The 27,953-nt window shown below is 37.4% G+C and overlaps 1 protein-coding gene across 1 annotated transcript in view; it reads left to right on the forward strand.

The window, feature by feature from the left end:
• Positions 1 to 27,953, forward strand: part of LOC135071096 (uncharacterized) — a 177,857-nt gene that overhangs the window by 99,257 nt on the left and 50,647 nt on the right. The window contains exons 5-8 of the mRNA XM_063964856.1: positions 14,210 to 14,374; positions 20,055 to 20,135; positions 22,237 to 22,422; positions 24,764 to 24,889. Coding sequence (XP_063820926.1) covers positions 14,210 to 14,374; positions 20,055 to 20,135; positions 22,237 to 22,422; positions 24,764 to 24,889 — 558 coding nt within the window. The remainder of the gene's footprint in view (positions 1 to 14,209; positions 14,375 to 20,054; positions 20,136 to 22,236; positions 22,423 to 24,763; positions 24,890 to 27,953) is intronic.

Here is a 27,953-nt window from a genome sequence, read left to right on the forward strand (position 1 = left end):
TGAAAATATGACGAATTATGTGACACAAATAGTTGAAACGTCTCAACGTTTAAGCGGAACAGGATTCGCTATAAATGATGAATGGGTTGGTTCATTATTACTTGCTGGTTTACCTGAGCGATTCATGCCTATGATAATGGCGATAGAGCACTCCGGGATTCAAATAACCGCGGACTCGATCAAGTCGAAATTACTTGATATGGAAGTGGAAAATCTAAGTGAAACGGAACGTAGCTCGGCATTAACAGCGAAATGGCAGAAAAAACCGGTTAAACAGAACAGCACTAGCAAACATGGCGGACAGACAACCAGTACGTCAAAGTCAGGAAATGTCAACAACACGAAAACAATAATTTGTTATCGTTGCAAAGAAATTGGTCATTACCGTAACCAGTGTCCACATTTAGAGGAGAAAACAGAAACTAAGAAACAGGATAATGCTTTCAACGTTGTATTTCTCAGTGGAGGTTTCAGTAAAAGTGATTTTTACATCGACTCTGGTGCAAGTATGCACATGACACCGAATGAATGTTGGCTGAAAAATCCTCAATACTCATCAAGTTTACCAGAGATCATCGTTGCCAATAAGACGAAAATTCCTGTTTTATGTTCAGGTGACATAGAAATAACGACAAGTTGCAATTACGACGTAACTGTGAAGAATGCGTTGTGCGTATCGAGTCTCACGACTAACCTCTTGTCGGTGAGCGAGTTGATTAAAAACGGGAACAGCGTCGTATTTAAGCCGAATAAATGTCTCGTAAAGAACAGACTGAACAAGTTGGTTGCAGTAGCTGATCTGGTTGATGGAGTATATAAGGTGAGACTACAAGCACAGAAATGCTTATTGACAACAGTCGGTGGAGTCACATGGCACAGACGGTTTGGTCATGTTAATAGCACGGATATGAACAAGATGAAGAGCTGTGGATTGGTAGACGCTGTTACTGTTCCAGTAGAGACCACAGATTCAGTGGGGGAATTGCAGGAGGAATCTGCGGTGAATCCAGAACACTCTTTTGTTCAGTTGAGTTCCAGTGGGTGTAAAGATAAGCCAGACTGTAAAGAACCAAATAAAAGGCAAAGAAAAAAGCCAGAAAGGTATGGTTGTGCAAATTTGCGTACTACGTCTATAGGAGAAGATAGCATGACTTATGCTGAAGCTGTCAGTGGTCCTAGGAAGCAACAGTGGTTGCAGGCGATGGCGGAAGAGCTGCAGTCATTTGACGACAACCAAGTTTGGGAGATTGTCGATGCTCCAGATGGCGCTAGAGTAGTACAGTGCAAATGGTTATTTAAAAAGAAAACTGAATGTAATACTAAATTATTCAGGATTGCATTGGAATTATGCAAAGAGAATTTTAGAGTATTTGTTAAAAAACAAAAGGTATTGTTCGAGATGTTCTAAAGTATGAAGCAAAGAACTGCAAAGAAACTCTCAGTAGCTGTGAGGCAGAGTACATGGCTTGGTCAGAAGCATGTAGAGAGGCTATGTATTTGCAAAATTTGTAATGTGAAATTGATAGGTTGTTGCAATGAGTTTATGCAAACACTTGGTATTGTTTTGATAAAGTAAATTTAATTATTATTTTCTAGTTTTGTGTTTGTATAGACTGTGAAATTGTAAATGTATAGTGTAATAGATATTTAGATTATTTGCTATTTTGATATAGTGGGGGTGTTGGAAAGTATGTATATCAAAATAGTATAGTAATTAAAAAAAATAAAAATAAAAGACAGTCGTAAGTCAGCAACTGACTCGTTTTACTTATAATTTGGACCACGTTCGTCTTAATATTCCCGTCGCGTCGTCGTTCAATCCTATCTTTGTGCACCAATATCTATGAAGTTGGTACACATTAGTCCAATAAGTAGTTCCGTTTTTTTATTCCGTGTAGAAAAACTTTCACGGTGCAAAAGCTCTTCGGATCAAGCAACTACTTCGTTCGTTTCAGCCGAAAAGACGTCCACTGCTGGACAAAGGCCTCCCCCAAGGTTTTCCACAAAGACCGGTCCTGTGCCGCTCGCATCCAGGCACCTACCGCGACCTTCACCAGATTGTCGGTCCACCTAGTGGGAGGCCTGCCCACGCTACGTCTTCCGGCTTGTGGTCGCCACTCAAGAACTTTCCTGCCTCAGCGGCCATCAGCACTACGAGCTATGTGCCCCGCCCACTGCCACTTGATTTTAGCGATTCTGCGGGCTATGTCAGTCACTTTGGTTCTCCTGCAGATCTCGCTTACTATCTAGTTATAAAAATGCTGTTTACCGTAAGCTAATAATTTTTTGTAGGTACTGATTATTCCAGCCAGCATTTTACTCGTTCTCAAACTTTTTGCGTGCTTTTTTGTATGAAACCTACTGTGGTTATCTGCATTATAACCTTAACTCGCGTAAAACTGACCCTTACCGAGATATGGCAAGTCACGTGAATAGCCAATTACCCGCGGCTCCAAACACGAGAATGATCAATTTATAATGAAAGGAGTATTTTAAACAAATAATAGGCACAATAATTTGGTTTTAATTTCGACTGTGTGCAGTGGCCTGCTGGGCAAATTTTGTTTTGACAAGCTAATGGTGAATTTACACACAGCAAACTCTAAGGCTGAGTAGCACACCACCTAACTTTAACCGTAACTACAACGATAACCGGTGTCTTTGTATGGAGTTTGACAGATTTTTGACGTTTGTCAAAGTTAAATACTTTAATTAGGCAACCCAGCCTAAGTCCGTCTAGATTTTGTCCTGTGATTGATTTTAATTCAATAAGCTTAATAAAGATGAATTGGTTTGGAGCCACGTCTCAGCCTGTTTTGAGTTAAAGCTCAAGACACAAGTACAATTTTAGGTACTCATCCATGTGAAATACATTTCACGGGACGTGTATTTAACATAATTATTATTCCATTTCCTCACATTCACCTTCAAGGGATACAATTTCAATTACAAAAAAATACCTCCTAATATACGTAAATAGTACGCAAAGTGGTGGTTGTACCATCTTACTTTAACTACAAAAAAAACCTCAAAAGTCTATCAAAATACTCCATACAAAAATTGGTCAAGTGCGTTTCGTGCCACGCGCAGTGTAGGGTTCCGTAGTTGTCCTTCGTTACCACAATATATTTCAAAAGTAAGCAAAATATACTTCATCTAAAGTCACTTTTAATATTTTCTTCTAAGGAATTTTTATTAGGTATGAAATTTTATAATACATGAGTAAAACGACTATTACTCTTGAACTAACTGGTGTACCTTAACCGCTATAGTTTTCCTTGAAAGTTCATAAAAAACACTATTATCATGAATTTTTACAGATTTTTTAAGCCAACAGTTTAGTTTTTTGAGGGGGGGGGACGCCCTACTCGGGCAAAAATTGGCACTTTAAATTTTAACATTTTGCAAACGGATCCCTAAATCGAAAAATGGTCTTAGAAACCCCTAATCCATTGTAAAAGAGCTATCCAACGATACCCCACACGATGGGGTAGAAGATGAAAAAAAAATTCATCCCCACTTTATATGTCTACGGAACCCTAAAAATACAGCATAGGCGCAGACAACCGACTTTCAGTTGGCCGATAGTTGGGCCCGATTCTAATTTGTATGATGCATCGGCCGATACCAAATCGGTGTAATGTGCGCACTTTCATACATCTTCATACTGATCAACAGCCCGACCCAACTATCGGCCAACTAAAAGTCGGTGGTCTGCGCCTACGCTAAGTGTTTATGTATTCGTCAAAACCTTCAATATTTCAAATTTAACTGTAACAAAATGTATTCTAATGAATATAACTGTCGTCTTACTTGGCTGGTTAGCGAAGTAGTCTAGATTAAACGGGAATGGCAGGCAATGTAGTCGACAAAAGAGCAATATTAAGAGCCATTTAGATTAGCATAAAAGTTCGTTCATCCCATTTGTGTCCATTAGAAAGATGATCGTCAACCGCTATCTGGGACGCCATGTTTGAACCTTTAGTTATCCTACATTTAAATAAATAGAGAAAATATTATATTTGCCCCCAAACTAGACAGGGTGACTTTGCAGTGTTGCCAAATTTTTAGGAGCGACTCATAATCCGGTACTTAACCTTGCAATTTCACCCTGTATACTACCTACCATTTTAAAAGACTTTTTAATAATAATAATAATAATAAATCCTTGGACGCTTTTCACACAACGCCAGCTAGCCCCAAAGTAAGCAACTTAATGCTTGTGTTATGGGTGCTAGCTTAACGGATATACTACTTATATACTTTTTTTTTTTAAATACATACATATTATTCATAGTAACACCCAGACCCGTCACAGAAATTAAAATTCATCATTTCAATTTCTGCCCGGCCGGGAATCGAACCCGGGACCTCTCGGCATAGTAGTCCGTTCTGAACCACTACACCAAACGGCCGACTTACTTTACTATCTTTGAGACTTTCATGTATAGTATATTAATTAGGTAGAAAACATAAACACAACAAAAGACAAAATTGATAAATTCATATTATTAAAATTTAACTCATTCATTTAGCTCAAAAACAGCAGAGATATGTCCTCTGCACATTATATTGATTAAATGAATAAATGAGTAAGCACTTCATTATTCATATTCAGCTTCTGGGAACAGTAAAATATTATTCTGAAAATGTTAATGGATTTTACTATGAAGCAATTTCCTCGTGAAATATGAAATAGATATTGCGACCGACCACCGACATGTCCCATATACAAGCGGCGTTCATATTTATGTGATAAATTTTAAACATAGCGTTATAAAACTACTTAGGTGCTTCAATATAACACTGGTGACATTCATCCCATATATTACTTTGATAACTACACTATAATATGGATATTGAATCTTTTCCCTTCTAAGATCTGAGATTTTTAAAACTAATTAAAATACATTTTGAATCTTATACCAAAATACAGTATGATTCCGCAATAGTATCTTAGAAAACCCCTATTCTAGCTATAGGCGAAAGGTATGTGCCTGCATTTACTCGTTTATAGAATAAGATATTAACAAAAAAAGTAAGACTTTTCAAACGTGACCACTGAAAATAAAACTTACGTGTTTTATTTCTAGAATTTTGACTGCTTCACAGACGTATCCTCTTGGTTTATGTAAATCCACTATTGAACATGGTAAACAGTAAATCCTGGATTTTCCACAAGGAAACTGATGGAAATTCGTATCGTTTTCCGAGCAGATTAAAATAAAACAAACAGAGAACTTACGATGTTAAATTCATTCTTCCATGCGGAGCTATCTCCAACTATACTACCGAAATGTCGACGCTACTAAATTATTCAACAGGGAATGCATCCGTAAGAGCAGTAAAACTCGGAGCATTCACATCTGTTCCCGAATTATATGCAAAAACTAAGTTAATATTAAAGATTCGGAAGCAACTCTTCAGAAGGTCTCCGAAGAAACTCAATCGGTTAAAATTGGCCTTTCATAACATTTTATTTAATTTAAGTTAGATCGTTCTAGTAGAGTTTAGTAGAGGTCCCTAACTGGGTCCACATTGTATAAGTAACTGCCTTTTTAAGACCAAATGTGATAGCAAAGCAATGAACGATTGAATATTGAAGATGCCTTCTTTCTTTCTCTTTATTATTTTATGAGAACACGATTTATTTCAACAACATCTTCATATTTATCCCTCAGGCGATTATTTTAAAAGAAATTGTTTCATCCGATTCTCTCAATCGGAACAACATTTTGTACACAAATCCTTATAAGAATAATTCATATCCCTTTGATCTCGCGCAGGATCATTTTTATTCGTTTCTTTTTCTTAATGTTTGGGTAATATTTCGTTGGAGCATACTTGTAATTTTGTATTTTCAAAGTGTGTCGCTTTTATGAGACATGTAACAACAAAATCAAATTACCTAATGTCAAGGAGCGTATCTCCTGTTTAGGTACGGAATATACATTTAAAATGTATGTTAAATTATTAAGTAAGTAGACCAAGTTTGTAACAGTCGGAGTTCAGTTACCAATTTAGGTTTTAGCACTGATTCCTAATTGGAAACAGGCTTTGTTCAATGAATTGTTACACGGCTATTGTTCAGAATTTCGATTGTTTAAATTAACAGCGACGAGACTACAATTCAGTGTTTATATCCAGAATATCCGTATAGTGTGGTTACCATTGTGCTACATGATATTGGCTGTCGCCGATAGGAGCTTTCCATCAGCAAAGCGAATATACTTCGGATTAAATAACGGTCTTTGTTTATAATGACAATGAAATGCACCTGGCATATTGTAGGGAATAATGTTCTAGAATCTAGATTAATATACTTAAGATATGGGATAAAACTAATAACATAAATGTTTTAGCACAGGCTAATAAAAAGTTGTGTTAGAAATGCTTAATAAAAGTATGTTGTAAAACCGTACAGCGTAGGTAAAAGTATATTATGCCTACCAAATCTGAAACTTACTAAATAAGTGTAGTGTCATTGCCCATTGTGCTTTCCGATAACCAGGGACCGAATCCTGAATGTTTTTAAAACATGACTTGTATTGTTTTGTAAATTCTGAGAAATAAGAAGAAAATAGACTACAAGCAAAGTAAAGGCTGTCTACCAACCCTGTATAAGCAAATATGTATGTTTAATTGCATAATATTTTGCTATGAACATTTACATATTCCCAGATGCAAGAAGCCACTTTGAAGCAAATATGTTAAAGCAAATTTATGTTCTCTACGAGCCACTTAGTTCAGAGTACTTGTCGTGTCATCTCAAATTGTATAACTTAATGCAAATACTTCAAGTAACTTTCTTTACCAACATGAGCAAAACAATCAGATTAAGTTTAAAAAGTCAATTTGGCCATATCAAGATTTGAACCAAGTCTGCAGTGGGTTCAGCTATTTATTTGCCAATTTACTAAGTTATTAACAAAGGCTTTCCTCATCACGAAAAAATGAAAAAGTATTTGAGTCTAATCAACCACAAACTACTGTTTATTAATACCCGAATAACTATTGCATAACTCGAACCTGTCGAATGTTTTATTTTATTTTTACTAATTTTATTTCACACACTTGTTAAAAGTAAATTTAAAAGTTAAAGCGCCAATATTACTATCTCGGGCTGAATTTAGTGGCGAGCAGTAGAGGTAGACAGACAATACGTATTTAAACCAAAACCGCAAATTTTCTCCACAAAATTTATATTTTAAAAAATGCACCTCACGATGTTGGTCTAATTTAAAACCAAAGCGTGACTTCAAAGATCTCTCACTCATTTTCTTAAGCGGTGAAGATGTTGACGCGCTTCTTCTGAACGCAGATCCTATTGTCTACGTTGACTTTGACTTTGAGAGGCTTTAAACATCTTTCGGTGCTTTTGCTGGGGGTAATTATGCGTTTTAATTATTGTTATCATTGACAATAGGTTTTTTGTTTGCATTACGTTGAAAAAGCTTAATATCTTCTTATTTATTTATAATAATTATAGCCATGAAGTTAAATGCAACCAACGTCGTAGTATAGTATAACCTACTGAAAAATTGTAGCCTCAATTTGTATTTCATCTAAACGCGGAAGCGCAGACAGGTGTCTAGGTGTCTGTACCGAATGCGCTAAGGAAATCTCCCAGAACTTCACGGAATGTGAACGATTCGATCGTTCGAAAAATTTGGAGTAGGTATGGTATGACAAATATTGTGCAAGTCGAAATATCTATTTAATTGCAGTCCCTTGGTACGTTTTTAAGAAATATTAGTCGCCTGGGCGTAGAACTGGTTAACGTTATTTTCTAATTTAACACTTTAACACCCTAGTAGAAAGAAATCTTCAAAATAATTAGCCATAAGAATGTTTCAATACTCAATGTTAATTCAATTCCACACGCAAACATTACTGATATTCAATAAACATTACACCAAACCCGTCACAACACTGATATCAGCTGCCATAGAGAATACAGACGTTGCCTGCGGGTCTACGTGGGTAGCTCTACGCATAGGTACCGCTTCAAGCATAGAATCATATCTCCTATCTACAGGCTGGAATTTTGTAATGCCACCTGGAGGGAAAGTATCAGTTCTATTTCTTTTAAAAATATTTAGGAATGTTTTCTTTGAGTAAAATTTTCTATCTACAGTATTAAGAGTACTTTCCCTCCATGTGGCATTACAAAATTCCACCCTGTATAAGGTCGATAATTTAACCTATAATGATTTCAATAGGTAAGTTCTATCTAGGAATCGAACTCAAGATCTCTGGATCATAAAGACCTCTTATGTACATATACCACAACACAACCTTAAAGAGAAATGTACTCGTAATATGGCTTAATACTAAACACATGAACAACAAATTCAAATTAATTTATTTTGCGAATAAGCTTTTAAAAAGCTCTTTTACACGTCCTAGTAATACTTTAACCCTACCACTGCTTCATGACAATAAATAAACTTGCTACATGTTTGCAACTCTACAAGTAATCTGACGCCACAATCTTCGTATTAATCTAGTGGGATCATGCACGATGCTACAACTCTATCCCAGTAACCCTACATGAATTGATGTTCAGCCAACAAGACCGGGTTGTGGCACATGATTAGTTCCGTTTGTTGCCGTCAGCTGGCGCTGTCGATATTAAACAAGCTCAGGAGACAATGCTGGCCGATCTAAGTTTAACCATCTAAGTTATGTATGTAGAATGTAGATGGATGTGCCTTGTTTAATATCTACCAATATTTGACTCTATTTAGTTTCAAAAACTTATTTGTACCATTGATTTTAGAATCATTGGCAAATGAACCGCGAACGTCGTTTTACTAGTTCATCATTGTGTCCACATAATTCAGTAAAAATATAAAATGTAAATGTGACAGTATCAAAGCATAGGACTTCTTTTGAGAAACTTCCTTATGAATACACATTAAAAACTAATTTATTGGCATTGGTTTTAAAATTAATAATAATATTATTCAAAAAAATGAGTCGACGTCATGTCAGACTCTCATATCTCAGCATAAGTATTATTACTGACGGGATTGCTACCATGTACCTTAATTTTGAGTTTCCGATATAGGTAATTATGTTAGTGACCATGAAAGTTTAAAACAATAGCTTCTCAGCATTTAACTAACTCTACTTAGTTCAACATCATGCACCATTTATTTTTGCTGAATACGTACTTGAAATGCAAACAAACCCATTTATTCCCACTGACTACTTGAATGTAAACTGAACTCGGTAACAGTCTTCCATCAGTTAAACTATCTGGCGAATATATCCGCAAATTACAAAACCCTCTTACTTCCTTCCTCACCGAACAAATTAGGTATCCGATATTACGGCTACTTACTCGCTGTAATCGTGATTAATCCGCTCTATGCAAGACGAGCTTTCGATGCAGGCTTGTTATTCCATTAAGCATAATCAGAAACTTTCATATTGTTGGGGAAATATTCAAGCTCTTTTGAGTAAAACTTGAGAAAAGTGGAAATTGTTGAACTGAAAAAATAGGCTTTTCCTAATTTATCATTCCCTATGGGATAACGAATGAACTAATTAACTTCGAGTATAAGAGATATCTGAAGACTAGTTACTGTACTGATTAAAAAAATCGATATGGCGACACTATTTTGAAAACTAAAGGGACCATTTTTCGACCATTTGGTTAGTTGAAAACTGATAGGGTATTCAGGGAATTTCAAGAGAATCTACGTATGCCTAGAATATTGGTTTCAAATCTACTGTAATTAATTAATTTGTTTGTACAAATGTGATAAATAGTACACCTATATCAGCAGGAGATGATGGATCGTTCAGTGTGGAAAGAATATTGGCGTGAACTGTACTAACACGCTTTTGCCTAATATCATTGGAAATATGACATGGTTAGTGACGGCCCGATGGCGTAACTTCATTGTCACTGGGCTTTTAGTGCAGAGCACAGGTGCAAAGTGTGCTTTTTATTTGAGTGGATTTAGGAAACGAACTTTACTACCCGTAAGTAGAGTATGTTCATGAAATACAACAATACATACCTACTTTCTATAAAAAAACTGTAATAATATTAAAAAGTATCAACATAAATTCTGAGTTCAATGCCACTCTTGTAGCGGAGTTTTGGGATGACACTGTGTTGGTTTGTTGTCGACACGAGAAGAAGAACTTATCATATCATATCATATCATAATATCTTTATTGCTTCATGTGGTACAAACAAGGCATTAAAACTAAAATAGTCCCAGAACATGAGCCCTGTGAGGGCATTGCAACATTATACATAATATTAATTAAGCTTAATCTAAATTATTTTAATAAATGTAAGTACAAATTGTAATTAATTTTTGAGATCATACAATTCTTTCAAAGAGTAAAAACATATCTTTAATAACCATTCCTTCAATTCTTTACCAAATAAATTATCATTTTCAATATTCTTTATATTCGTAGGTATCTTATTATATAAGGTGTTATTTTTTATACTGATCATACTTTACCAACGCATCTAATAAAATCATACAAATACAATCCAAGTGTTTTAAAAAAAAAATTCAGGCTAGATTTCGAGTAAAACAACAAAGAATGTTTCGAAAAAAATAAAAAAATAAATCATCCTTTGAGCGCGGTGAGTATTCGTTTACGCACTATCGTAGTAGCCGGCCGAGGGCAACGACCGCTGCCACGTGCCGCGCCGCGTGAGTCGGCCATATTGATATCGCTGCCAGTCGCTCCGCGCCCACAGCCCGCGCCGAGCCGATCGGCATGCGGGAGCGCAACATCATAAATAATCGTCCCAGTCCGTCCACTGTGCCCAAACGTATTGCAGTGTATGTGCGAGTTATTACAATGCCGCGCTTGATAAATAACAAAACGCAGGTGAAATTATGTTTCGGGCACACTAACTGGCCGACGAGAAACATTGACGAGTCGAAAACCTTCACACCTTGCTTGTTTGGAGCCGCGCAGCGCTTCAGGGAGCGCAGCCGTATCCTGACTTGACGAGATCCCGTGCGCTTCGAGGACGAAGTTCTGGATTCAATTTCAATCACCGGCACAGTGCTGGCGGTACCCAGATGCGAGCGCCGCAGACGGCGGCTTTTGCGTAAAAATACGGAATGCCTTATCAAGGAGTTGTTGCCAGAGGGCCACGACCGCGACCGAGTTCTATCGATGGATATTGCGGAAGTCTACCTAGGTACATACCTACAGTGTGATTTGGACAGATGAGTGCTTGTTTACGCGAAAGGGACTTTTTCCGTAAAAAAGTTAGTGCGCGAATTGTGAATACAACATCCGACGTGGTGTCTAGTGAACAGCAAGCAAGTGTGCAGCCCGGAAGCATTACCTCAATTCGATCGTGGCTAGATTAGACAGTGCAAGACAGTGTTTACGTGAACATTCAACAAAGGCTTGACGTTCAAAATGTATTGTGATTAGTGTAATAATAACCTAGGAACTTTAAATAACAACATTCAAAATAGGTAAATGTGTGAATAAGTAAAATCAATGAATCTAAAGTGTGATGGCAAATCATAATTTAGGAATTAAAACCAGGAAAATTGATCAGTGAGTTTTATTTACAACACCTATTCATATTCAATATTAGGGTGCATTTCCACTGAAGCGAAGCGAAGTTGTAATAGGTATGTACATATCAATTTTTTATTACGTCTCTAAATAAATTGCGTAGGCATTACGAAACCGTAGATATTGGATTCCAAGTTCTATCCTTTTTTAAATGTCTAGTTTAACGCGGATGATTCGCCTCGGTTCGTTGGAAAAGTCCCCCGCTATTACACTAATGAAAATACACTTATTTACCTACTTATGTGGCTAGATTTTGTGTCTCCCAGCGCGTAGTACCTATTAACATGACGCAGTAGCGGCGTAAGGGGGGGGGCGGTGGGGGCGGTCCGCCCCGGGTGCCAAGCATCAGGGGGTGACACAAGTCGCGCAGATTAGTACTCACTGGCACATCTGCATTCTGCATGGCAAATCTGCGGTGTATGTCATGATACGGGGGGGGGGGATTGTCTTTCAATATTCGAATCGGTAGGTAACCCTTAAATCCTGGGGGGTACCAGGGGGTGCCTTAGGAGTTATGACGGGGGGGGGGTTGATCGCCCCGGGTGCCAACCCATCCTACGCCGCCACTGACATGACGTAACATCGTACATACTCACGAGTGATAATTTTTGGTAACGTAGGTTTAGTGTAATCTAACCTTTATGTGTGTGAACGTTGAATGAATGCGCGCGGCCATTGTTCGTACTCGTATGAATGAAATGAATAAAGAAAGAGAGGGAGGCAGTGAGTGAAGACAGGATGGTTGTAAAAATAATATCTTTTTTTTGTTAGGAAAAGTAAAAACAAAAACTAGCCTGATTTTTTTATTAAAAACACTTGGGTTGTATTTGTATGATTTTATTAGATGCGTTGGTAAAGTATGATCAGTATAAAAAATAACACCTTATATAATTTTATTAACATATGGTAAGTGCCTGAGCTAACTAGATGCAATTTAGTAAAAGGTTGTACTAGTCTATTTCTATGTCTTAAGTTTCTTTCTTGTGAATAAAGATCTTTTGCTTGGGCATATTCATGGAGATTTTTCCTGAGAAATTTACAAATTTCTAATATGTACATTGAAGCAAGTGTAAGAATATTTAGTTTTATGAAGTGAGGTCTGCAACTTTCCCTATCTGTGATGTTAACAAGAATTCTAAGGCATCTCTTTTGCAAAATAAATAACTGACTTACTTCCGTACTGTTACCCCAAAGAATGATCCCGTAATTCAACCAAGCATTAGCGTAGGCATAATAGGCAATGGTAGCAGTTTTTAAGTCCGTGCATTTTTTCAACTCGTACAGTGCATAAGTAAATTTTGAGAGTTTAGCGGCAATTTTTTCTATATGTGGTTTCCAATTAATATTTGAATCTAATTCTATTCCTAATAGGGTACATGAGGTCACGAATTTTATGCTATTATTATTTAATGTAATATTTGTTTGGAGGGGTTGTTTTTGCCTTGGTTTAAATTGTATCAATGATGTCTTAGCTATATTAATTTCTAAATTGTGGTCTTGTAACCATTCTAATATTTTGTCTATTGTACTATATAGTTGGTGTTGCAGGTCTTGGCTGTTGTTACATGGAAAAACTGATATTCTGATACATTTGATTAAAAACAAAGTTACTTATCCTTTTACTCTTTGACTGCACTTTGCTAATGAGCATTCTCAACCAGTCAACCATTAACAGAGAAACCAAAGTGGTATATAAATCAATAGCATTGAAACCATTAACTGATAGAAGTAATCCTTAAAAAAATACTTGTAATAAAATTACAGAGAGAGATAACGCAAAAAAAAAAAACAATCTATGGACTATTTTAGAATAGCATACAGACATTGGTTGTGCCTAATTACTCGTACCTATCTTCTTGTTATTTACGAAATAATTTGTATGAGAATTTTTTTGTTATTTTGACTAAAATATGTGCTGCAAAAAGATGCCCTAATAAGAAACTGCCTTAACCAGAGTCTTGTCTTAAGACTTAAGACGAATAAGCTCATTAGCCTGCGCCTAGTAACGCCCGCGACAAAAAGTCGCTGTCGCCCGAAGATAATGGATGATCCTCTCCACAACAGCTAATGTGTCTGTTGCTTAGTGTATAATTAGATAACTAAGAATAAGAATAAGAAACTGGGCAGGATAGAATAAATTAAAATACTTTGAAGAGAGTATATGTAGAGGTAGCACCAACGAAAAATATCAAAACTAGATAGGATCAAAGTCTATAATAGGTACGAGTAAGTAAGTATTTGGATAGGTTTTTAGAAGATTCATCTCAATGATTGTTCATAAAAGCTTATTGTTATTCTATCATCATAATTGCATTGGGATTGCCGTGCTCGACTATTGTGTTGAACCCACTCATAACACAAACTTAATAGGAGAGGTTAATTGACTATTGAAAAAAAAGATAAATAAATGAAAAACTTGAATATTAGACCTTCCGCGCACTAGTCAGCCTGGCTGCCGCAGCCAATCCGGTATACAATATGTATGAAATCTCCATGCAATTCACGCACTAGGCAGCCAAGTGTTCATATACCGGATTTGCTGCCATAGCCAGGAAGCCTTAATCTAATCATTACAAACTTTATTATTTTCAAATTCATATTTAAAACAATTAATCCTACTTTCCAGAGTCGTCAAGACTACCGCACGGCATTCCTGAACTACTGCACCAGCCCGAGCCCGGCCGCTTTAGCTACGTACTACGACTCCCACAACAGCTACGTTCAGCAACTGACCGCTACGAACGCAATGCTCGACCAGTACCACAAGCACACGCTGCCCACTATATTACAGGTGAGATGGTATTATGAAACTATAGGACTAGGGCAAGGATGGGCCAATAGTTTTCCAGATGAGCAAAATTGTTTACTGTGGCGACACCGGGCCACAGCTTTTTGAAAATCAAAGCAAAAGCAAAACTACATAGGTACTAAATTAGATACTACATAGATTCTGAAAGTGCTTCACGAGCTCTATCAAACGGTATTAATAATATCTTACAGAATAAACTAGATCTATCCGAAAATTCTAGGTTTCCAGCTTTCATGCATTTAGTAGATGTTTAGAAATATTCGCGTGATAATTATCACTTATCATTTCCACCCTGTAAAAACTTTATGTGCTAGTAAAGTAACTTCTTTCCTTTTTCTTTTTTTCTCTCAACTAATACTTCATTATTAGATGTAAAGTATAGTTTTGAAACATACAACACCCTACCATAGGTAGGTACTATTATTACAGGTGAGATGATATTTTATACAAAACTAGCGGTTCCTGTTAATTCACAGGACTGAAATTTCAACTAAGACCTCGTTGTTAGTAATTTACCATCGTTCTACCAACCTTAGGTACCCAATTTGCTTTTATAAGGTGTCCTTAAGTAATCCGCTCTGTTTTAAAGTCTATTCAAAGATCTAAAACTAATATTATATTAGGCTCAGTGAAACCTTGAAAATATTCGTTGTTTTTAATGTCAGAGGGCTTAGTGTGTGTTTACATCAAACGTCGTCACTGGTGAGCCCGTCAAAATATCTATGAAGATTTTAGTTCTTGAAAGTATACGCTAGGGTCGCTGTACAATCCGTCATACATTTAATGTCATTTTTACGCGCTCACTAGTGACGACGTTTGATCTAAACTCACACTAAACCCTCCGAAAAGCAATGAAATAATGAATGAAAAAAAAAGAAAGGTCAAGTTAGAAATCAATTTCCGGGATCTTTTGTTCAAAATATAATACGTTCAAACTAAAGCTATCACACATATTTAATATCTGTTTCGGACATGGGCTGTGGTCACTGACAAATGTAGGCCCTCCATCGCAAGAGGCAACTTCCTGACTGTCAAATCTACTTTGTACTGGGAACGACTAATAAATAGTCTTTGTGCTCGTATAACTGATTGGACTTGATATTGGCTAAAATGATAGTTAACTCCAGCCTTTGATATGGAAAAGCAATTTTCTAAACGACAGTTTGTAATCTAGTTGATTAATAACTTTAGAGATCGCTTTTAAAAATAAAACGCATTCATCGAGATTGCCCTTTTAAGTAATTTAACATCTAGAGGTCGATCACACTGCTGCAGTGTGATCGACTACTCCAACCATAAATAAATCTATTATAAAACTCAAAGGTGACTGACTGACTGACATAGTAATCTATCAACACACAGCCCAAACCACTCGACGGATCGGGCTGAAATTTGGCATGCAGGTAGACGTATGACGTAGGCATCCGCTAAGAAAGGATTTTACGAAACTCCACTCCTAAGGGGGTAAAACGGGATCTACGCGTACGAAGTCGCGGGCGGCCGCTAGTTAATACATATAGGTCTAGCGCCTATGAGGTATGAGAATGACATGAGAGGGGTGATATTGACATAATGACGTGACAAAGCATATTCTGAAGTAGGTAGATCTGAAATCTCGCTGACGTTTGTCGTTACAAAAATACCCTCCCGTACCACGGTGCTAGACTTAATTTTGTTTCCAATAGAATAACATCTTCTCGGGACTAGGAATGCTTTGAAGTTCCGTTAATTGGATCAATTACAGCTCTTGTGCATACTCAGTTGATTTGCAATAATTATACATAATTGAATTAGTAACAAATTATCGGCGTACCACCTCCAAGTTGGATGTACGCGAGTTCCGAAGCACTACTAATCCGATTAAGAGCTGGTCTGATTCACTGATTCAAACGCTGCCGAGCAAAACCACCTGTGTAGGAACTGGAATCTGGGAACTGGCTTTCACTGAACATTCCCAGCGGGAAACTTCGGGATAGCAAGATGGACTGGCAAAACAATAGGGTTGTTAAGAGATCATTTTGAACTAGGACCTATCAAAGTAAAGGTATTCCTTTAATAGTGATAGATAATACAGTAACATCCTATTGAAGTAAGTGTCATCTACATTTATTTGTTAGTTATCTTGATGACGAACGATGGCAAAAAGTTTTGACATAACATAACATTTGAAACATATCCCTGTTTTCACCATCAATCCCTAATTTTTATGTGACCTCCATCCATGGTAACACATAACAGGAATTTTGTTTTCATATGTGTCACTTAAAAATGAGGGATTGGTAGTGAAAACGGGCTTATATTAATTAATCGATACCTACGCACATCTGAAAGTTACTTTAACCCTTACACGCTTATAACTAATCCAAGCCATACAATTATTTTTTCTTTAGTTATATCTATTTATTTTAGTCTAATTTAACATAAAAGTAGTACAGAAAATATAAGTGCTATGTATTTCAGTGTTTTTCAGTAGGGGACACATATGTCCCTATATGCGTTAAGGTAAACATTGCCTCATATATTGGAAATAAAATACTTCGACGCTTTTGTTGCAAAATAAATACAAACCAAACTAAAAATACAAATGAAATTTAATCAATATGAATAATATTAATATTTATAATAAGAAATTTAAAATAGATAACGTCTTATCTTACGGATTTGTATGTTTGATCCTCCTCTCATCATAGACTTCTATAGATAGATAGATAGAATCTTTCTTGAAGTTAGTAGACCTACCTAATTTGACTGTTTGTTCCAAGAACAACTTTGAGTGTAGAGTCTCTAACCTTCAAAGGAGTGCTGTAACACGGATATTTGACATAATTTTTTCGTCTTGTCCTTATTTATTTTGAATCCCATTTATTGAGAGCCTCTACTGAGGCCATAGAGCATTGATTCTAGGTCTTCCAAGGTCTCAGCCGTGCCGTGACTACAATCGTTGAATCTTACTCGGGGGGACAACATCCGTGAAGCTTCGCGACATCTTCTTATCAAAAATACCGCAGTGTCTCAAGACCATCGATAGAAAGTCTTTGACCAATGTGTGTTGGCAGTGATGGCGTACGGAACGGAGACGTATTCCTTCACTATGGGCCTCATGAGAAGGCTCAAAGTCACCCAAATTTTGATGAGGAGATCCGCAGGAGAGCCAAAGTAACAGACATAGCCCGCAGAATTGTCAAACTTTCGCGGCAGTGGGTAGGGCACATAGCTCGCAGAAGTGAGGGCAGAAAATTTCCCAAGTGGCGCCCACGGATAGGAAGACGCAGTGTGGCAGGCCTCATGTTCCTGTGCTTCTTGTATACATTCATGTATACGAGCAGCACAGAAACGATAGTTGTGGAAGTCCTCAGGGGAGCAGAGTAGCAGTAGACGCCCTTTTATCCAGGAGGAAACCATCCTCATTGTCGCTATCGTCAGTTATCATGACTTCATGACTTCCAAAATTTCGTCTTTCCTGAGCGAATTTTTTTATGTCGATTTGAAGACAAATAGTTTACAAATAAATGTATGAATATTATAATAAAACATCGATATAAACATACAAATTATAACGACGCAAACAATATCCTTAGTAAGAACCAAGTTACCCTTGACGCATATAGGGACACCCGTGTCCCAATTAGATTTTTACATAATATTCCTAACTCGTACGAAGATAAACGAAAATATGCAATGAAACTATAATTATACTTACCATTGAATGTAAAATTGGAAGAAACACAGTGGCAGAAAGCCTATAAGTAATAAAAAAATAATTTTCAATTTTGACGTCTAACAAATTTTTTTTCACATGTTGTGCCAGTATTTTTTTATACATGTAATCAAGTTTTTTATTATTTCTAGCGCATAATCATAAAAGGTAATAATAAAATTTAAGAATATTAAACTACAAATAATTTAACTTAACCAGTATTACTGTAAATCGCGAAAACTATGTGGGGACAAATGTGTCCCATATGCGTGAAAGGGTTAAAAATGCTTAGAAATGGGAACAATAGTGCCCCTTTTTATACTTGCACGGCTTCGTCAATTAGACTTTCTCCGAGACAATACTCATTCCCCCAAATCGCATTCCCTACTTCGGAGGTTGCGTAAAACACCGAGGGGGCAAATAAAAATCCCGAAAACGAAATCGAAAGACTCCCGAGCGTATTGAGCTTGACATATCGCGTAACATCTGCCCCCCGATAAATCGCTGGGGTGTTCCCGCAAAAAAACAGGAATCATTATTTTGTTTCCAAGTTACGAACAAACAAAATCTCTTGTAGACTGTTGGCGCTTAATTTTTATGTTGAAACTTTATGTTTATGTTTACCGTTAAGATTTTTACAGAAACATTATTTCACTTTTTACGTAGGTAGTTATTTATTTTTTGAACTAGCTTTTGCTCGCGACTTTGTCCAAAAAATACAGAAAGTACCTAACACGCCCGTATTCACAAACATTACTATGAGGTCTCACAGTGCGCGTGGACACACAGGGTGACACATGAACCAATCACAGAGCTCTATTTAACGCTGTGCGTTCAATTTGATGCTTCACTTAGGCAAGCATCGTTTGTGAATATGGGCATTAGCCTCTGCATCACATCTAATCTACATACAGATTGTATGTACTTTAATTACTTACGCATAGATTTTAGGGATGAAATTTTCGTTCCGATTTATTAATTCATTTTATTAAGTGCTATAAATAAAGAAATAAAGTAAATTATGCCCACATTGACGACGCTTTTTTTGTGTTCTCAATGAAAAGTTGGTTTCTTAGTCTGACTTCGCGTTTTAATATAACAAAATTAAAACAATAGTAGGTATTCAGAATTAGTAACAGAAGCGAGATGGAAACCGTTTAATTTCAAGAGCCCTGAATATATCCCACTCTCTTTACGAAGATTCAGCTCGAACTTTGATTGAAAGCAGCTCAGATTTTAATTAAACTGACTTATTGTGATTTTGAGCGTTTGCAGCTGACAGGAGACCTATTGTCGCATTAATTTCATTCTATTCTTTAGTCAATTACATTTCCTTTGCAGTATGGACTATTATAAAAACAAATTAATGCTAACATGTAAGACAGACTAACGCCCGTATTCACAAACATTACTATGAGCTCTCACAGTGCGCCTGGACGCACTGGGTGACACGCAAACCAATCACAGAGCTCTATTCAACGCTGTGCGTTCAATTTCCTGCTTCACTTAAGCAAGCAAGAATCGTTTGTGGATACGGGCGTAACACCGCAAAACCGCACTACTTAAAATTGTTAGTTTTTAACTTGATGTCCATCCATATATAAATAAATAGGATAGACTGTATCACTACTTGAATGCTGGGATGTGGTGAAATGAAGTCAAGTTACAAGAGAAACATGGATTTAATACAAATATTATCAGAAAAAATAGGTTTTTTGCAGATTTTCACAACTGAATCGAAAACAGAATCCAAACATTACTTTTTACAATTAAACGTCCAGTCAAACCAAAGATCCTTCTGGCGCAGTCGGGTAATAAGTGAGGTATTATTCACAACATTCCTTGTAAAAGCAAATAACTTAACTTAAAAATAACCGCTTTGATGCATGCAAAGAAAGCCGTAAACAGGGATAACAGAGCGGTGGTTCGTGGAAATGAATGAAAATGTTTTGTTTTTCTTTGCAGGAGCTGGAAGAGATACTGGCGGACGTTACGACGGCCGTCAGCGAGGCCATTTGTCAGGACGGCGAAATTATCACGGAAAAGGTAAGCCACAGGTTGTCAAGTTTAATCCTACTCTGTTGTGGGCGATAATCGCCCACAAATTGATAAGAGTCGCGCCGCGCCGTCCAAACCGCTGTAATTTTTGCTGCATTAAACTGACCGCTTAATTGTAGAACTTTGACTCCTCGACTACAACGATTCCCTTTTTTGGGTTTGATTTAAATATGTTTTAATTTACTGAACGAGATCCGACTAGAGGGACTAAGTACGTTTAAACTTTAGAATTAAGTAGTTTGTTTTTCCTTTTGCTTAGCGTTAAATAAGTTCTGACATTTTGTAAATTCGATCATTTGGTCCGCTACGTGTCGTCTACCAATGCAAATTATAGTAGGTAACGAATTAGAAAGATAATAATGTTGAATTCCAAGCCTAATAAGCCTTTCCAAAGAAATAAAAATTAGGCAGCCGCAGGAGAACCAAAGTGACCGACATAGCTCGCAGAATTGCTAAAATCAAGTGGCAGTGGTCGGGGCACATAGCTCGTAGAGACGATGGCCGTTGGGGCAGAAAAGTTCTCGAGTGGCGACCACGGGCTGGAAGACGTAGCGTGGGCAGGCCTCCTACTAGGTGGACCGACGATCTGGTAAAGGTCGCGGGAAGAGCCTGGATGCGGGCAGCGCAGGACCGTTCATTATGGAAAACCTTGGGGGAGGCCTTTGTCCAGCAGTGGACGTCATTTGGCTGAAACGAACGAACGAACGAAAAATTAAGCATTTAAGATTTTTCCGAAAGTTTGAAAAACAGCGAGGTAAACGAAAGTATTATATCATCCGCGTGACTGACCTTACCCGGGGCCATACATTTAATGAAGGCGCCCAAGATTAAAATAATAACTCACCCAAAAATAATTACTATCATTAGAGAATCAACATTTTCCACTTTAACCCAGATTTAATGCGATATTTTAGCACAGATCAGTTGTATTCTACACATTTCTAGATAAGATGTTCTCCAAATGAGGCTGGTATTTAATAAAAGATTTTTACCTTAAAAAGATTTCGCATATTATAGCTTTAAAAAGTCTTTCTTTTCAAAATAGTAGTTTCGTTTTCTCCATTCTTTAGTTAATAATAGTCCATTCCCGAACCCAAAAAATTCATATTAAAAACCTTTATTAAATATTTTCAAACTCAAACCACAGAACAGTGCAAGAATATTGAAGTCTACAGCTAAAGTCCAGTTTATGATTTAACTTTCAGTTTAGTTTACCTGCCAGATAAACTTTAGGATCTGAACTAGATAGTGTTGTTCGTGTAACACGATTCGTTCTTATTTAAGTTTTGATACACTGACGTAGGTACCTATCTGGGTCTACCTCGAAACGCTGTTTTATGTAGTTTTGGGTCTACCTACTTATCTGTCACTGTTACTCATGCTGCAATCTCGCTTCGCGTGAGAGGGATGGCAATATTCGAAATTTCGGATGTTTTTTGGAGTAACCCGCAAACTCGAAATAAATGGAAACTATCGATTGTGATTGCAGCTGACATAATGCGTATTCCCATGAGCGGTTACTAAATGGTCTCTTTCAATTGACATTCAATGTCGTGTATTTGTGTGGATATGATACAGACCGGCTACTGTGTAATACAGTGTGTGGTGTGATGATTACTAATTAAGATATACATATTATTATATAGAACTAGCGGCCGCCCGCGACTTCGTACGCGTGGATCCTGTTTTACCCCCTTTTCCCGAATTTTCTTTGCTATAAACCTCACGGAGCCCGAGACCTTTCCAACGAATGCAAAACCGTGGAAATCGGTTCGTGCGTTCTGGAGTTATAGCGTCAGGGAGGAAAACCCGACTTATTTTTATATAGTAGATTACAGCACAGACTGACAGCAGAGATAGGATCTTAACTTAATTCTTAATTCACTATGAGTTAATTTATAGTTTACTGTGTTTACCTATAAATTAAACATTATTACTAAAACACTATTTTCAAGATTTTGTAACTTTTGTTTTTTTTTTCGAACAAAGCCTACCTACTACGAACTTTAGGTACGTTACATTACTATTTACAGGGTTATCCATTGTTTGTTGATCAATTTGCATCTTATATTTTTGTATTTGTACACAGACCAACCACCAGCTCCGTCGATACGAGTCGCTGTGTGCGCAAGCGCGCGCGGTGTCAAGCACAGCTGATCTGGCGCACCTTGCGCGCACGCTGCTGACGTCACAGCCGCCCATGCGGCCGCCCAAGCGCGCCTTCTTGCCGCCCTACCCGCCCGAGCCGGAGGACCCACCTCTGGATGTGCCTGCGGTAACGTACCTTTATCATCTCGAATTAGGCTGGGTTGCACCATCTTACTTTAACCTAGTATACATTATCTTTAACTTTGACAAACGTCAAAAATCTGTCAAACTCCATACAAAAACACCGGTTATAGTTAAAGTTACGGTCAAAGTTATATGGTGCAACTCAGCCTTAGGCAACAAAATAAAACTTGGTGTATGATAATGATGACGTCAAACATCTGTCAAACGTCAAGAAGTGACAAAAGACTCACTGCTTGATGTGTGGAATGATACGACTTAGATTTTGTCTAGTCTATGAATTAGAATATACACTCGGCATCAAATAAATCGCACCTCCCGCAACAAGCACCTTTCAAAAGTATGCATCCTCACTTCCCACCAACATTGGTACCATTTGAAAGCCTAGTTCTAAGCTTAATTTCATTAAAGGAAAGGCTTTTATACCAAAAATGTGTCTTTAGAAGGATCCAGAGTCACTTCTTCAAAAAATAGGTAGTTACGCTTGAGCCAATTTTTATGGCTATAAAACTGTTAAGTTGGGATTAATCGCTATCCATCTGTTAATGAAGACACGTGAGGTCATTATTTGGTTTTATAACCATAAAAATTGGTCTAATTGATCCCACAGGTGAGCCCAAAGTGAGGTCATTTTTCAAGTCACATTTATGGTATATGTTAATCATTTATTAAGAAATGAAATGTGTTTTTCTTTAAGGATATTTATTGGGCTTTCAAATAACACCAATATTGTTGGGGCACCATGATTATGTCAGAAGAAAATCTTTAAAGTTCGCGTCGCGGAAGGTGCGATTTATTTGACGTTGAGTATATTTTAACCTATAGCAAATCAAAGATATCTAAGTAATCGTTACACAAGAAAATTATAATAAAAAAAAACTTTTTTAAAAACAAGCTTTATCCTGAAATGCAGTTGTACTAAACGTAAAAAATAATTGTATGCTTGGTTTTAGGAGTTCCTATGGCCACCTCCTGACTCCATCATCAGGACCCTGGACATCATCTAGCACCCATTCTTTTTTCATTGTACGTCAATGATATCCCCAAATATCCGAATAGGATTTAGCCCTCTTTGCGGACGACACCGCACTCTACAAGTCCGGACGTAATCGGAATTACGTCATCTTGGCGCTCCAACGCGCAGTCACACAATTAGGCGAATGGTTCTCCCCAATCCGTCCCCGGGACACGGCCTGAGCCGAGGTCCGAGCCTACCGTGGCGCCTTCAGGCCGCGTCCGTACTCCCCCTCGATCGGGCCCACTAGAGTGAGCCCACCGTAGGCTGGACTTTGGTCCAACACCGCGGTGGGCAACCCTCTAGTTGGGTTCGCCACTGATCGGGCGCTCAATGCGGCCCGATCGCGAACGTCAGTCTGCGACCGACGTGGACGAGCGAAGCGAAGCCCACACTCGGCCTCGTCGGCACGCGCACCGACGATCGCCAAACGGCTAGAGTACCTTCTGCACTCGCCAATCTGCCCGGTGAAGCTGGAAAAGCTCTTCAAGCTAGCAGCGCGCGTCCCTTCAAAAAAAAAACATCTAGCACTAAACTGCTCGAAAAGACAAATCCAACGAACCCAAACTCGACGCGATTCCGTCGTTTCGTTTAGGAGTTCCTATGGCCACCTCCTGACTCCATCAGCAGACCAGCTCAATGGTACCATAACATTCCATTGTCATCGTACTTACATAAGTGTACCAAATTTCAGCTCAATCGGTTGAGGAGAAGTGGTCTTAAATTCAGTTGCAAGATTTGTCCCACACATACTAACAAGTGAAGTCATCAATATAAAGCTTGTAATAATAATAAAAAGTGATAATCGAAGTCTCAAATTTGAGATATTATGAGAATATTACAATTTGGGTTAAGGCTTTAATCTAATCCTGATTGTATACGCTGTACATTTTCTAATGTACCCGAGTACACAAAGTAGGACTAGGATAAGCCCTTGTTTGTTCATTTTGAGGCGTTTGCAAAATTCGTTTAAAAAATTACTTAAAATATTGCTAAACTTAGCATGTAATGTAATAATTCAGATTCAGTATATTATTTTGCAAAATCTAAATCCACATGCAGAGTGCGTGTAGATTTTATATTCAACACTAGCGGCCGCCCGCGACTTCGTAGGTACGCGTGAATCCCGTTTTACTCCCTTAAGGATTGAATTTTGCAAAATCCCGCCTTAGTGAGCACCTACGTTCTAAAAGGAACCCTATGCATAATTTGAGACTCCTAGCACTTGTAGTTTCTGAGATTTTGTGATGAGTGAGTCAGTCAATCAGTTATAGATTAGACATTAAAATATTATTTGTTCTCTTTCCTATAGGAAAGTATGCCACCAGTTCTTCGAGGAGAAATGCTTCTGGACCGGATGGGTGGGCAGGCGCGGCTGAACTACGAACAACTGAGGAAGGATGCACAGGATCTTGAGCTGCAAATAAAGCAGCTACAGGTATGAGTACCTAACTGGTAAATTATTTTTACTGATGAAATGAAACAAAGGTCTTTAGGACTAAGTATTTACAAACAATCTACCTATAATCCTTTTTCTTCAACCACATAGGAAAGACCTGGTTTTCTTCACCAACAACAACCGAATCGATTTTTAAATGGACCTAGATTTGCACGATGGATTGATCATACTTAGGTACTTCTTCTCTTTCGGGGACGCTCTTGTCAGAGCATTACATGAACGAGGGCGCCCATAAGGCCCGATTTCCACCATCCGCTCTTCTCCGCTCCGCTTTAGTGGAAATATCTTGCCAGCTTCGCCGCATATCTCCTCTCGACTCCGCTCTGCCTTGGTGGGAACCGGAACTAAGACGATTAGTAATTAGTATGCACTCTTATGCGTCCATAGTTCCAACAAGTACTTCAGCCTTTCAGCCTTCATTCAATACAAAGAGCGTTTGACCGTCTAATTCTACTTCTTTTTATCTCAACGGCATTGTTATTGACTCTCTATTAAACTATCTAAACACAGATAATGACTGTCGTGCTGATCTAGACACTAAGTTCATTTTGCAATTAACGGATGCTTTAAAAATGTTGGCTGTACGATTATTCATAAGTTACATAACGAGACTATGCCCACCTCTCATACCCTCCGCTGCAACTCCTGCGGAGCCAGGATCTACAGCTTGACCGCCAATGAAGGTCCAACCAGTAAAGATCAAGTTTGTACCGGGAGAAAGTAAAATTATTATCATTGGACCCGCAATGAAATTAATCAGAAGAACATAAGTAGGTACATAAGATGCCACAGTGCTTATGTGCTGTTGTCTGTACATACATCAGCTACATATGCCTCTGGCTGGATATATCAGATGTGACCATTAGTCAACGTTCACAAGCTAGGTATCTAAGTGATGAATCGCTTATCGCACTAGTGTCGTTGGCAAAGCAATGCTTCCTAACTATTCATGAGCTATCCAAGTGCTACTAGTAAAGTAACTTACAGAAGTAGGTAGTAACTTAGTTCAAACTAAGACATTTTTTCAAACTAATGCCTGCGAGTTGTTCTTCGTAGAGTATTTAAATTAGTTTAAAAACCACAATTCTTTCTTCAAAAATATAAATCTCCCAATGTTTTCATTATTATTTTTTATTAGGCATGAAAACATAAATCAGACACCTAATTTCGCCTAGCTACTCGTATATTTTTGAGAAATTTAAGTAAGCAGAAAAATTTAAAACATGTTTTTATAAGTGCTTTTAATTACTACAAAGTTAATGCGATGTTCCTTTAATCAAAACATTGGCTTTGGTGAATGGCTGGTCCTTTCAATGAATTCCCCTTACCTACTTATTATGATTGAAGTACCTACCCATACATAAAGCCCTTATACATCTCTATGACGACTTCCTACTCAAATATAAGTAAGAAATCAGCCAGTTGGCTTTCTGCTTATTACTTCCCCGAATAATCTCTATTAAACTATAATAAGATGTGATTCGTATTAATCTTGTGAAAATGTAATAGAGCGGAGTCAAAGTTTTCGCGATACAAGACTTTTTATTACGTTTTGGATTGAAGAGAGATTCCTCTCAGTTATTTCAGACGTCGCATTTCGTCTTTATTTTTTCGCCCTGAAAAGAAAAAGAAGTACCTTTGTAATATAATCATGGAACAGGTTTGAATATAGAGTTATTCGCCTAACAGAATATGGGGTCAAATCACAAAGCATGTGTTACTTACTCGAGTACAAAACGGAAGACTCTTTATTAAATTCTTTGAACGTTGTCTTATTCGTAATGGACAAGAAACAAGTAAATTTTAGTATAAAAGAGAAGAAGCATAAAATCATTACTCTCTTTAATTTAGAATATGCAAATGGCTTGCACTGCCACACAAGCCCTACTTAACTCAAAAGTGCAAACTACAGCACAACAACGTAAACAATGTGGCATCTTATGCAGTTAAAATAAGGGTGACTTTGCAACAAAAATGTATAGCTTAATGTGCCTTCATCTGTACCTCTAAAAATAACCGTCTGTTCCTTGAGCAAAAGGGTCACCTTTCCTTGGACAAACCGCAGCTTTCAAAGTTGCTCTATATGACTTAATATTGGTTCCAACTTCTCAAATAGTATCCGATTACGTATTAGTTTCAAGGACTGCTCTGTTTCTTGTACACCCGGTATTTTAATAACAGGTTCAGTTGTGAACCCTCGTCATTCCCATTAACTTTAAAGTTCCCTGCAGTGTATTCAAAGGAATATTTAACACGCAACTAAAGTAATAATTTACGGGAACAAACATCATTCTCATTTTGTTGGATGTTGCAATACCGTTTTATGTTATGTAGTTTTGTTGTACTTAATTCAAATACACTCAACATCAAATAAACCGCACCTTCCGCGACGCGGACTTTAAAGATTTTCTTCTGACACAATTATGGTACCCCAACAATATTGGTGTTATTTGAAAGCCCAATAAATATCCTTAAAGAAAAATACATTTCATTTCTAAATAAATGATTAACATATACCTACCATAAATGTGACTTGAAAATAGACCTCACTTTGGGCTCACCTCTGGGATCAATTAGACCAATTTTTATGGTTATAAAACCAAATAAAGATCTCACGTGTCCTCTTTAACAGATGGATAGCGATTAATCCCAACTTAACAGTTTTATAGTCATAAAAAATGGCTATAGCGTAACTACCTATTTTTTGAAGAAGTGACTCTGGATCCTTGTAAAGACACATTTTTGGGGTAAAAACCTTTCCTTTAATGAAATGAAGTTTAAAACTAGGCTTTCAAATGGTACCTACCAATGTTGGTGCGAAGTGAGGATGCATACGTTTGATAAGTGCTTGTCGCGGGAGGTGCGATTTATTTGATGCCGAGTGTAGATTCAATTTTAAAATACCTCAGAAAACTTTTCAGCAGTGTAGCATTGTATTTTATGTTCATGATTCTTATACAGTAAAACGGAGATTTCCTAGAATCGTATTCGAGATTCTGTTGAGTTCTAGACATACTAACTCGTATGTTATGATGTACATAAT

This window comes from Ostrinia nubilalis, chromosome 4, assembly GCF_963855985.1.
Source record: "Ostrinia nubilalis chromosome 4, ilOstNubi1.1, whole genome shotgun sequence".
Taxonomy (NCBI): Eukaryota; Metazoa; Arthropoda; class Insecta; order Lepidoptera; family Crambidae; genus Ostrinia; species Ostrinia nubilalis.